The sequence below is a fragment of the Ranitomeya variabilis genome, chromosome 1, assembly GCF_051348905.1.
Source record: "Ranitomeya variabilis isolate aRanVar5 chromosome 1, aRanVar5.hap1, whole genome shotgun sequence".
NCBI classification, from domain to species: domain Eukaryota; kingdom Metazoa; phylum Chordata; class Amphibia; order Anura; family Dendrobatidae; genus Ranitomeya; species Ranitomeya variabilis.
This window is the reverse complement of record NC_135232.1, coordinates 548,305,442-548,319,189: the sequence shown is the minus strand read 5'-3', so window position 1 is coordinate 548,319,189 and position 13,748 is coordinate 548,305,442. Positions and strand designations below refer to the sequence as shown.

Below are 13,748 nucleotides of genomic sequence, written 5' to 3'. Positions count from 1 at the left end.
TGCTTGTGTCCCCATGTGCCAGTCTCCCTTGCCCATTAGTCCCTGTGTGTCCCCATGTGAATGTCTCCTATGTCCCCTTGTGCTTGTGTCAGTCTCCTTTGTCCCCTTGTGCTTGTGTCAGTCTCCTTTGCCCACTAGTCCCTGTGTGTCAGTCTCCCTTTCCCACTTGTCCCTGTGTGTCCCCTTGTGCTTGTATCCCTTGTCCCCTTGTGTCAGTCTCTTGCCCACTAGTCCGTATGTGTCCCCTTGTGCTTGTCCCTTGTCCCCTTGTGTCAGTCTCCATTGCCCACTAGTCCCCTTGTATCAGTCTCCCTTGCCCACTATTCCCCGTGTGTCAGTCTCCCTTGCCCACTAGTCCCTGTGTCCCCGTGTGCCAGTCTCCCTTGTCCACTAGTCCCCGTGTGCCCTTTGTGTCAGTCTCCCTTGCCCACTTGTCCCCGTGTGCCCCTTGTGTCAGTCTCCATTGTCCCCTTGTGTCAGTCTCCCTTGCCCACTAGTCCCCTTTTAACCTTCTCCCCTGCCCCCTAGCCCCCATGTGTCCCCTTGTGCCTGTCTTCCTTGCCCCCTTGTGCCCTCTCCCCTGCCCCCTCGTTACCATTTGCTCGTGTCTTTCTCACTGCCCCTGTATGGAGGGGCTGCATTATACTATGAGGGGGGCTGCATTGTATTCTATGGGGGTTACATTGAATTTTATGGCGGGGGGGGGGGCATTTGGAAGTTCGCACCGGGGCCCATAACTTTGTAGTTACGCCACTGCCTCCTTACATACTGTGAGCCCCACACAGCCTCCCTATATACTGCATGAGCCCACACAGCCTCCCCATATACAGCATGAGACCCACACACAGCCTCCCCATATACATGAGCCCCACACTGGCTCCCTATAAACTGCATGAGCCCCCCACACAGCCTCACTATATATATACACTGCATGAGCCCCCCACACAGCTCACCATAGCTTCACCATATCCAGGATGAGGCCCCCTATAGCCTCCCTATGTCCACCCAAACATTCCATACACATGAAAAAAAGACCACCACATTCTCACCCCAGTCCCGTTCCCTGGCGTTCTGCTCCTGTCTCTGGTGTGCTGACTCTCCGCAGTACACAGCTGACAAGATGAAATGACGTCATCGTGTCAGCTATTTCACATGCTGATTGGTGAAGAAAGTGAGCGGAGGACCCTACTCCACCAATGAAGTCAGTGCAGATAAAGACAGTGAGCAGTTGGGCACCATGCGGCCCATGGGCCACTGTTTTCCAACCCCTCGACTGTCTCGGTCCGCAGGCCGGACTGAGACAGCCTGAGGGAAGTATGTGGCCAGCGGGCTGTAATTTGCAGAGATCTGGGTAAGAGCATTCCTTGTCATCATCTGGTATTACTGATTATTTACACCTAACTTTGCCAGTTGCCAGGAGATCGGTACTTTTGACCGTTCTCTTAAAGTGAAGGAGATCAGTCAAGATTCGGTGGAACCCACAGGCGGAAGATGCGTTCCAGTCCATGAAGTTGGCGTTATGCGGTCAGCTTGTCCTCAGCAGTCCCAAATTTAGGAACAGTTTTACTGTACAATTGGCTGCCTTGGAAGTAGGCATAGGAGCAGTTCTGTTGCAGGAGGTGCAAGTAGAGGAACATCCAGTCACCTATTTGAGTACGAAACTTTCACCGGCAGAGAAAAACTATAGAGTAGTGGAAAAGGGATGCTTGGCCATTAAACGGACCTTGGGGTTCCTATGTTATTATTTACTAGGGCGACAGTTTTGCTTGGATGAGAAATGCTAAGTAGCGGAATGGTCCCGTCACCAGATGGTTTCTGCAGTTGCAAAACTTTAGTTTCACAGTGGAACATTGAGCTGAGAAGTGGCAAGAAAATGCAGATGCCCTGTCACGCGCACCCTGGATGGTAACAGGTGTTCAACCCCTCAAGTTTGAACAGTGGGGAAGGGTATGTGAGGCAGCGATGGGAGTCATATACATACGAGGGTAATTATGTGTTCCCTAGGTTGTGTGTGGAATCTACTGAACCCATTGGAGAGTGTTGTAATCACAGCCACCACAATGCAAAATAAAAGTCAGTGTGGACAGAATCAAAGTATTTGACCAAGTCAGAATTAGGAAAACCTGACATGGGCTTTTATTTTTGGAGAGATCTGTACGTACGTAGTGGGGCAGATCTCTTCCTCCACCCCTGGTCTTGAAAGTATCTCATGTCCATGATTTACATTTAATCTTGCAGGTAAGGGTTGGGGGTGTCAGTCTTGGTTTGCAAGCATCAGAGCAGGAGGTTCTATGTATGCCTGCATGTGTGAGACTGAACACAGACCACAGCCTAAAGCCAGACCATTGCCACACCCACATCGTATATGATGGTGCAGTCTCCCACGATAACAGACTGATACAGAGGTTAGGCTGCAACCCGGATGATAAAGTTTCGATTTATTTAGTAAATTGGCAAATAATAACATTTAAGCTGAACTTTCTTGGGTCACTGCCTCATTACCACACTGAAGCGAAAGCCGATACCTTACACCATATATCAGACCTGACCTTACAGCGCCAGCTAACTCCCCAATATACCACCCAGCTAATCATATACCAGACTTGACCTTATACCGCCAGCTACCTACTCCACCAATTTACCACCCAGCTACCATATACCAGACCTTACACCACCAGCTACTCCACCAATATACCACCCAACTACCATATACCAGATCTTACACCACCAGCTACTCCACCAATATACCACCCAACTACCATATACCAGATCTTACACCGCCAGCTACTCCACCAATATACTCATACAATTATTAGGTTCTGTAGAAGGATGTAGATCTGGGGATTTATTATGATGGAATATAGGAATATAGGCTGAACTGGATGGACAAATGTCTTTTTTCGGCCTTACTAACTATGTTACTATGTTACTATGTTAATATACCACGCAGCTAGCATATACCATACCTTACACTGCCAGCTAGTCCACCAATATACAACACAGCTACCATATACCAGACCTTACACCACCAGCTACTCCACCAATATACCACCCAGCTACCATATGTGATGCAGCTGCAGTGCAGTGTAGGGCAACCTCCACCAGGGAATGCTGGCGAAGGAAGAGAGACCACACACTCACAGCGCAGCAACAATGAGCAGCCGAACAGGTGTCAGAGGTAATGAAAGAATGGTCAGACGGGCTGAGTCAGAGCCCATCAGGAGCAGAAGTACCAGAAGTAACAACAATACACATAGTCAGAGACAAGCCAGAAGTCAGAGCCAAACGGGAGCGTGGCATTCAAAACGTGAGACGTAAGACGAAGTTGGGGTACAAGCCAGAGAGTCAAAGATGGTCGGAGAACGTGGTATCAGAGATGGAAAACAAGAGGCGGGGTCCAGAGATCAGGCCGAGTCATACACAGTAGGGAAACAACCAGATGTACACTAAATCAGGGATAGGGAACGGGTCTAATACAAATATGGGAAGTCAGAGGCAGAAGGATCACCAGGGTATACGGGTCAGCTGCTCTAGCCATAAACTATCACTGACGCTGGCTAGCAGACAGCAGAGGACTTAAATAGCCCAGCCAGCTCCAAAATGAGGCCGAGGAGATTAACCAGTCCAGAGGGATGATAGAAGAATACAAACCACAAACTGGATCATAACACCATATACCAGACCTTACAATGCCAGCTACGCCACCAATATACCACCCAGCTACCATATACCAGACTTACACCGACAGCTACTCCACAAATATACTACCCAGCTACCATATACCAGACCTTAAACTGCCAGCTACTCCTCCAATATACCACGCAGCTAGCATATACCATATTTTATACCGCCATCTACTTCACCAATATACCACCCAGCCCCCATATAACAGATTTTACACCAATATACCACCCAGCTACCATATACAAGACCTTACACCGCCATCTACTCAACCAATATACCACCCAGTTACCATATACCAGACCTTAAACCGCCAGCTACTCCACCAATATACCACCCAGCTACCATATACCAGACTTACCCCGCCAGCTACTCCATCAATATACCACCCAGTCCCCATATAACAGATTTTACACCGACAGCTACTCCACCAATATACCACCCAGCTACAATAATACCAGATCTTACACAGCCAGCTACTCCACCAATATACCCCCCAGCTACCATATGCCAGACCTTACGCCAATTCTCAAAAATGGCCAGAGAATTAGAGGCCACGTGTTAATGAAGGCGAGGATGAGCAGGGCTTGGACCCCCTGTTGTCTTTTGTGAAAGGCAGTCAACATCAATGCAAGCTCTAGACCGAGCAACACCAACACCTAGAGATGAATTATGAGAAAACCATGAAAGCATAGACACTAGGGCACCGACAACTAGAGATGAACTATGAGATTACCGTGCATCTCAGTCCAATATACCACCAGAACCCTGGGAGCCCTCCGCACGCACCCGTGTCTCATCTTTCTCTAGCGGTTCCGCATACCGAGCTATCGAGACTGACTCTCCAGAACCACTTAGCCAACCCAAGTTTGGACTCTCCATATCCGTCCAGCCCCAGCGAACCCGTTGAGACGTCAGTCGTCCCGTTCGTACCTCCCACTAGGAAGTTATGACCCATCCTATATATTGGGAATTATTTCAGCTTGGAGGTCAAGGGAGGAGAATGGAGTCCAACCCAGAGGGACGGTAGGGGTGAATATGGGAGGGGGCGAGCTAGGGGTTAAAAGCTTTAGCCTTTGTCATTGTTGTGCCACGGAAGCCGCGTCACGTCACGCGTGAAGACTGACCAAAAACTAAGACGGTGCCTGTGGATATGAGCGCTTCCCTTCATCCAAAAGTTATAAAGAACAGTAACGCGAGAAATACAGCTAACTGCAATCCCATACCTGAACTCTTTAATCTCGAAACCCGCTTTTCCACATCTGTGAGTCCGGCTGCTACTTATATGCCACCTGGGGTTGGTTCTTGACCCGATATAAGCTTATTAACAGACCGGGCATATATCTAATGAGGAACTGGTGGCAGCATACTGTCTGGGGTTATAAATATATATATATACAATGGGTACAGAAAGTATTCAGACCCCTTTTCATTGGAGCCATTTGGTAAATGGTTAATTTTTTCTCATTAATGTACACTCTGCACCCAATCTTGACTGAAACAAGCCGAAATGTAGTAAGTTTTGCAAATTTAATAAAAAGAAAAAGTGAAATATCACATGGTCATAAGTATTCAGGCCCTTTGCTCTTTTGAGCTACTACAGCCATAAGTCTTCTTGGGAATGATGCAACAAGTTTTTCACACCTGGATTTGGGGATCCTCTGCCATTCTTCTTTGCAGATCCTCTCCAGTTCCATCAGGTTGGATGGTGAACGTTGGTGGACAGCCATTTTCAGGTCTCTCCAGAGATGCTCAATTGGGTTTAGGTCAGGTCTATGGCTGGGCCAGTCAAGAATGGTTGCAGAGTTGTTCTGAAGCCACTCCTTTGTTATTTTAGCTGTGTGCTTAGGGTCATTGTCTTGTTGTAAGGTGAACCTTTGGCCGAGCCTGAGGACCAGAGCACTCTGGAAGAGGTTTTCATCCAGGATATCTCTGTGCATTCATGTTTCCTTCAATGACAACCAGTCGTCCTGTCCCTGCAGGTGAAGAACACCCCCATAGCATGATGCTGCCACCACCATGTTTCACTGTTGGGATTGTATTGGGCAGGTCATGAGCAGTGCATGGTTTTCTCCACACATACCGCTTAGAATTATCACCAAAAAGGTCTAGCTTCGTCTCATCAGAACAGAGAATCTTATTTCTCCTAGCCTGGGAGTTCTTCATGTGTTTTTTTAGCAAACTCTACGTGGGCTTTCACTGAGAAGCTTCCGTTGGTTCACTCTGCCATAAAGGCCCAACTGGTGGAGGGCCGCAGTGATAGTTGACTTTGTGGATCTTTCTCCCATCTCCCTACTGCATCTCTGGAGCTCAGCCACAGTGATCTTGGGGTTCTTCTTTACCTCTCTCACCAAGGCTCTTCTCCCACGATTGCTCAGTTTGGCTGGACGGCCAGGTCTAGGAAGACTTCTGGTGGTCCTAAACTTCTTAAGGATTATAGAGACCACTGTGCTCTTAGGAATGTTGAGTACTGCAGAAATTGTTTTGTAGCCTTAGCCAGATATATGCCTTTGCCACAATTCTGTCTCTGAGCTCCTTGGACAGTTCCTTTGACCTCATGATTCTCATTTGGTCTAACATGCATTGTGAGCTGTCAGAGCTTATATAGACAGGTGTGCGCCTTTTAAATCAAGTCCTATCAGTTTTATTAAACACAGATGGACTCCAATGAAGGAGTATAACCAGCTCGAGGAGGATCACAAGGAAATAGACAGCATGTGACTTAAACATGAGTGTCTGAGCAAAGGGTCTGAATACTTATCGCCATGTAATATTTCAGTTTTTCTTTTTTATTAAATTTGCAAAAATTTTTAAAGGGGTCTGAATACTTTCCATATCCACTGTATATACCGCCCTCACTGCAGAGTGCCCCGATAACCAGTACGTGGCAGGGCAGCCTCTTCGGCGACTACTTATCCTAGGTGCCATTCCTTGACTGACCTGAGGGTAAAGGGGACGCCAGAGAGCTGCGACTGTGTAAGCTCCATCACAGAGTGGTGACGGCAGGGGGATATCCGTAGCCCCCGGCTCTCGTGTGTTTCCTTACAGCCTACATCCAAAGAAACTAATATGTGTCTAGGATGAAAAATGTAATCATTCACTGACTGTGAGCAGAGATGTGTCCAGGAATTGTACTTTACATTGTATCATAAACCTACAGAATGTTTCATCATATACTGTCTAATGTCACCTGAATAACCTGCAGAGCATCTCACTGTCCCTAAGACCTGCAGAGCATCTCAGTTCCTATTACCTGCAGAGCATCTCACAGTCCCTATTACCTGGAGAACATCTCACAGTTCCTATTACCTGCAGAGCATCTCACAGTCCCTATTACCTGCAGAACATCTCACAGTTCCTATTACCTGCAGAACATCTCACAGTCCCTTTTTCGGAAGAACATCTCACAGTCCCTATTACCTGCAGAACATCTCACAGTCCCTATTACCTGCAGAGTATCTCACAGTCCCTATTACCTGCAGAGTATCTCACAGTCCCTATTACCTGCAGAGTATCTCACAGTCCCTATTACCTGCAGAGCATCTTGCAGTTCCTATTACCTGCAGAACATCTCACAGTCCCTATTACATGCAGAACATCTCGCAGTCCCTATTACCTGCAGAACATCTCACAGTCCCTATTACCTGCAGAGCATCTCACAGTCCCTATTACCTGCAGAGCATCTCACTGTCCCCATTACCTGCAGAGCATCTCACAGCCCCCATTACCTGCAGAGCATATCATTGCCCCTATTACCTGCAGAACATCTCACGGCCCCTATTACCTGCAGAGCATCTCACTGCCCCCATTACCTGCAGAACATCTCACTGCCCCTATTACCAGCAGAACATCTCACTGCCCCTATTACCTGCAGAACATCTCACATACAGCAGCTCGGTAGGGTCTAAGCTGCCCCTTGCTCTCACCCTGCCACCCATCATCCCTGGCATTTCCCAATGTCTGCTCCCCAAAGGTGGTGCAGTGTCACCAGAGATGCTAGCTCCCTGGCCCTGACATTTCCACAGGCGGTTGCTAATTAGAACCATCTATTTATAACACAGGTCAACAAAAAAAATTTTTTTTTCTGGTGTCCAAAATATTTTAATGAATTTGGGGTATTTTTGGGGTGCTGATTCTGAATATGCTATCAGTTTTGCCAGATTGGCTCAAGTTTTTGACATTTTTGGTATCTTATTTATAGCACTTGTTGGTAAATGCGACGCATCATCTCATTAATTTCTTTGGATTAGTACTTGAACTGAGCAGTTCTCAATATAGTTTTGTGTTAATTAGTGTTCTAAAAGTTTGTTCATAGCTTGATTTTTGCACTAACTTTATGTTGTTGTCTGTTTTCCAGTGAAAAGCATGAACTCATCAAGAAGAAGTTGTCTTAACGATCCAGACTCATTCTGTTACATTTGTGGTGAATACACACTGCCAAAACATAGAAGAAACATAACAGACTTCGTAAAAAAAGTGTATTTTGCCTATTTTGGGGTTATGCTTGGGGACCAAGACAAGTTTTGGGCACCACACATAGTGTGCAAAGCATGTATCGAATTATTACGAAAATGGAGCAAAGGACAAAGAAAAAGCTTCAAATTTGGTGTTCCAATGGTGTGGAGAGAGCCAAAAAATCATCATGATGACTGTTATTTCTGTGCAGTGCAAGTGCAAGGATTCAATAAGCATAAGAAACGAAAATGGGAGTAACATGGAATCTGCAAGAAGGCCTGTCCCTCATTGTGAAGATGTGCCTGTACCTGTGTTTACCATAAATAACAGTCATCATGATGCTTTTTTGGCTCTCTCCACACCATTGGAACACCAAATTTGAAGCTTTTTCTTTGTCCTTTGCTCCATTTTCGTAATAATTCGATACATGCTTTGCACACTATGTGTGGTGCCCAAAACTTGTCTTGGTCCCCAAGCATAACCCCAAAATAGGCAAAATACACTTTTTTTACGAAGTCTGTTATGTTTCTTCTATGTTTTGGCAGTGTGTATTCACCACAAATGTAACAGAATGAGTCTGGATCGTTAAGACAACTTCTTCTTGATGAGTTCATGCTTTTCACTGGAAAACAGACAACAACATAAAGTTAGTGCAAAAATCAAGCTATGAACAAACTTTTAGAACACTAATTAACACAAAACTATATTGAGAACTGCTCAGTTCAAGTACTAATCCAAAGAAATTAATGAGATGATGCGTCGCATTTACCAACAAGTGCTATAAATAAGATACCAAAAATCTCAAAAACTTGAGCCAATCTGGCAAAACTGATGACATATTCAGAATCAGCACCCCAAAAATACCCTAAATTCGATGAAATATCTTTGGCACCAAAAATGCTGTTGACCAGTGTAATCGGCAGGCGGACAACTGATTGCAGTTTAATGCCCCGTTCCCCTGTTGCACTGGCACTTACCCCTGGCAGGGTCTTCTGCTCATGGAGGGCACTTTGGGCTTTTAGCGCAGACTCCCTGGCACAGTATGTTAAGAAGGCGCATCCTGCAAAACACAATCAAAGTGAACTGTTAATGTTGCAGTGCATATATACAGTAGGAGTGGTACTGTGCAGTGTATATATACTGTATACACACAAGAGAAGTGTTACTGTGCAGTTTATATATACACAGGAGGAGTGGTACTGTGCAGTGTATATATACACAGGAGGAGTGATACTGTGCAGTGTATATATACAGGACAGGAGGAGTGGTACTGTGCAGTGTATATATACACAGGAGGAGTGGTACTGTGCAGTGTATATATACACAGGAGGAGTGGTACTGTGCAGTGTATATATACACAGGAGGAGTGATACTGTGCAGTGTATATATACAGGACAGGAGGAGTGGTACTGTGCAGTGTACATATACACAGGAGGAGTGGTACTGTGCAGTGTATATATACACAGGAGGAGTGGTACTGTGCAGTGTATATATACAGAACAGGAGGAGCGGTACTGTGCAGTGTTTATATACACAGATACACAGGAGGAGTGGTACTGTGCAGTGCATATATACACAGGAGGAGTGATACTGTGCAGTGTATATATACAGGACTGGAGGAGTGGTACTGTGCAGTGTATATATACAGGACAGGAGGAGTGGTACTGTGCAGTGTATATATACAGGACAGGATGAGTGGTACTGTGCTGAATAGGCAGCATCAATAGTAAAAAGTTGGTCACACAGGGTTAATAACAGCATTAACGGAGTGTGTTACACCGCGGCATAACGCGGTCCGTTAACGCTGCCATTAACCCTGTGTGAGGGCTGACTGGAGGGGAGTATGGAGCGGGCACTGACTGCGGGGAGTAAGGAGCGGCCATTTTGCCGCCGGACTGTGCCCGTCGCTGATTGGTCGTGGCTGTTTTGACGTGACCAATCAGCGACTTGGGATTTCCGTGACAGACAGACAGACAGACAGAAGGTCAGACAGAAAGACTGAAGTGACCCTTAGACAATTATATAGTAGATTATATACACACACACACACACACACACACACACACACACACACACACACACACACACGAGAAGTGGTACTGTGCAGTGTATATATATATATACACACACACACATGAGGAGTGGTACTGTGCAGTGTATATATACAGGAGTGGTAATGTGCAGTGTATATATATAGGAGGGGTGGTACTGTGCAGTGTATATATATATATATATATATATATATATATATATACACAGGACAGGAGAAGTGGTACTGTGCTGTGTATATATATAGGACAGGAGGAGTGGTACTGTGCAGTGTATATATACAGGACAGGAGAAGTGGTACTGTGCATTGTGTATATATACACAGGAGAGGTGGTACTGTGCAGTGTATATACACACAGGACAGGCGAAGTGGTACTGTGCAGTGTATACAGTATGTACAGGACAAAAGGAGTGGTACTGTTCAGTGTATTGTGATGCAGCGATCACTTACGGGTTGGGGGACTCTCGCTTGACAGCGATATAACACACACAGCAAGACCATATTTTCTTTAACAAAAGTCCGTGCCTGGTTTATTATACCTCCATAAACCACGGTAGGGCATTTGAACATCACAGGACCGACATATAGTCTGTTTCAGCTACAGTTACGTTCATACAGTTCATTCTATGCATCAACAGAACATAACAATCACCGACTTGCCTGTCCGGCACACATCAGTCAGTTCCAATAGCAGATACTTCTCTGCCGTTATAACCCCCTTGCTGGAGTTACCTTCCTGAAGCTCCTGCTCCACACACTGACCTTCTGTCAGTCCTCTCTCCTGGGGAAGCTGACGAACTGGGATCACCGTTCCTGTGACCAGTGCACTCCCAACAGTCCAGATCCTAAGACGGATGGTAGCTCCCCCAAACGCAGTGCCATCACTGACTCTGCAAACACGGCCTCTCTGTGTGCTGTTCAGGACGTCCATCCCCACTTGAAACCGTCCAACACACAGGCCACCAGGTCCAAAGCCTCACCATGTGCTCATCAGGAAGTTAGCACCTCCAACACATAGGCCTTCCAGGACCTTACACACGGACCACTCAGGTCCATACACTCTCTCTCATGTGACCAGTCCTCAGTCATATTATATATCTGTAACCACTCCCTGGGAGGTGGGAGGTGTGTGGTTAGTCAGACCTGCCCAGCTCTCCAACTAACCCTGTAAGCCTCCCTTTAAAGCTACACAATACTTTGTGGGACTACAGGTCCCAGAACGACCTTACGTCAGGCTTACAGTGCAGACTCCCTCTGCGACACATACCAGCCATTTACAATCATGCCCGACGTCTCATCATCACAGTTATGCAATGCCATGCATTCCCTTGGCCTCAATACGCCTTTGGGTGTATTCTGAGACCATGTAGCAGGGGTCACTGCATCACATATCCCCCCCTCTGTTCAATCCTGTGGGGTTGAACATTTGTCACACACCAGGGGTCTCGAGACCGGGTACCCAAGTCACCTTGCCCTACCAGTCGAGAGGGCCCTCTCAGTCGGTTTTGAGCATCTTTCATCACCATACTCTTGTCAGGCCTCCCCCACCCCAGGGGTCAATATGTAAGTCTTGAGGTTTAGCTTTCAAGTCACAGTCTGTCATCAGACCCTTTTTTGACTACACATTTTTCCAGTACGCCTTTTTACTCGACCTTTCTCTCCATGCCACAACGCACGAATGGTGAGGTCATGAGACCCACTTACAGTCGAGTCTGCTGTCTGATCTGGGTCCAAGTCTGGCCCGGGTCTGAGTCTAAGTCTGGCCCATCTAACACTTGACAGGGGCTACTGTCCTGGACTCGTACTAGGAATAGAACTGCTACTTGCTACTGCTATTGTTACTGTTTTTGGCTGTCAGCCACTCCATTATTTGGAGGGCCCCTTCTGTTCCCTTTACCTTGGGATGGCCGCCATCTTATATCCTGCAGCTGTTTATTAATCTGCAGCCTATCCAGTCTTAGCTGCTCTATGTCCCTCAGGTATGTCACCCGATATTCAAGGAGCAGTTGGATGTTCCTAAGGCTTTCCACTGAGCCAACAACGATGAATGCAACCATCCTATCTTCACCAACTACCTGGACTTCACCATCAGCTGGAATCCTCACTCTCGCCACACCGGATATATTCATGAGTTCTTGCATCACTTTTCCAAGTCTTCCAATGACTTTCCCCACCAGATTTTTGGGTACTTGCACTATGTCTTCCACCAAGCCCACCGGACTGAGCTTTTCTTGCACCTTCCAGATGTCGAGCAGCTTCCTTATTCCTCAAAAGGATCCTCTGTTTCGTGTGGAGGCATTGTAGGTGCATATCCCTCAAGATAGCCACCCGCTTCACTGTGACTTCTTTAGTCGACAGTATAACCAATTGTTTTGTCTCTGGAGCCCAGTGCACTCTACACGCTTCGCCCGCCTTTTTAAAGGCCTCATGCACATCTTCACCGGTACATGCTTCTCACACCTCTACGGGTACTTTCATCACGCACTTGAAGAGCTAAGACTCACTCTCTTTATGGACGGATGGTTCCCATTTTGCCTTGGACATTTCTATCAAGACATCTGCCACGACTGGGTGACTGTCTTGTTCTGCTTTCAGCACCAACTCTTCCTCTGCTTTACACTCTTCCAGACCCCTGGCCAAGATGGGCATTGGCAGCTTCACTTTGTTACCAATCTGCGACCACCACCTCTTTCTCTTGTAGAGGACCTCTTAATGCTTCTCTGAGCACTTCCATATCTTCCCTTAGGTCCTTGGTCACGGTTTGCCACATTCACAGGTGACCTCTGAGCTCAGACACCTCTTTCTCCAAGGCACCCACTTGGCACTCAGCAGCCTGTCTCCGAAGCTCTTCTTGCTTTATATGGGCTTCTATTGTCTCCTGGATCCTCCTTAAGTCACTTTTTCCAACCTCTGGATTGGTTGAACTTCCATCACTTGAGGAGGTATCTGATTCAGGTCCCACTCCTTTGGTGGGTTCCTCCACCTCTGCACCCTTGGACTCAGCACTGTCATCTTCAGTCCTCTCTTCGGTCTCAGCGGTGACATCATTAACGTCGTCCCGTTTCTCTGGGACTTTAGAGTACTTCACACACTCCAGCTCCTCACCTTTTCCTGTCAACTCAGACGCGGGCCTCTGACAGGATTGTTCTTTGAGACCGTCGTGGATTCTCGCTCCATTAGAGCTCTCCATGTTTTCCTTTCGTTCAAGACCACCAAATGACCGGTCATCCGACTCCAACCTAGCGGTTGCTATGGGCAACGACACGTCACCCTCCTTCCGATCTCTTCAGCGTCTGAAAGAGAACTCACATGGGAGGTAGAAGTACACGACCTTTTATTATCAGCCAGAGTCACTTGAATAACTTCTTTGTGGCCCTTGCTTCTCCGGCGATTTGAGGACTTGCCCTCCTTATGGGGCTCTTCTTTACTGTACTCCCTTACTTTCTTAGAGTCACAGTCACCCCCGGAGTCTGTGTCACACCCCACAGTATGGTGAACCCTCAAGTCACTCTATCTGGGTGTCAATTCCACTCATTTTATCTACCACATCACTAACAGTCAT

At 46.8% G+C, this 13,748-nt stretch overlaps 1 protein-coding gene across 7 annotated transcripts in view; it reads right to left on the bottom strand.

Moving 5' to 3' along the window:
* CELF3 (CUGBP Elav-like family member 3) overlaps positions 1–13,748 on the bottom strand; it is a 326,284-nt gene that overhangs the window by 173,620 nt on the left and 138,916 nt on the right. For all 7 annotated transcript variants that reach the window (XR_013213675.1, XR_013213676.1, XM_077255252.1 and 4 more), the window contains exon 2: positions 9,114–9,196. Coding sequence is in view for 5 of the 7 variants with exons in the window: in XM_077255252.1 (XP_077111367.1) it covers positions 9,114–9,196 (83 nt within the window). In the remaining 2 variants the exon portion in view is untranslated. The remainder of the gene's footprint in view (positions 1–9,113; positions 9,197–13,748) is intronic.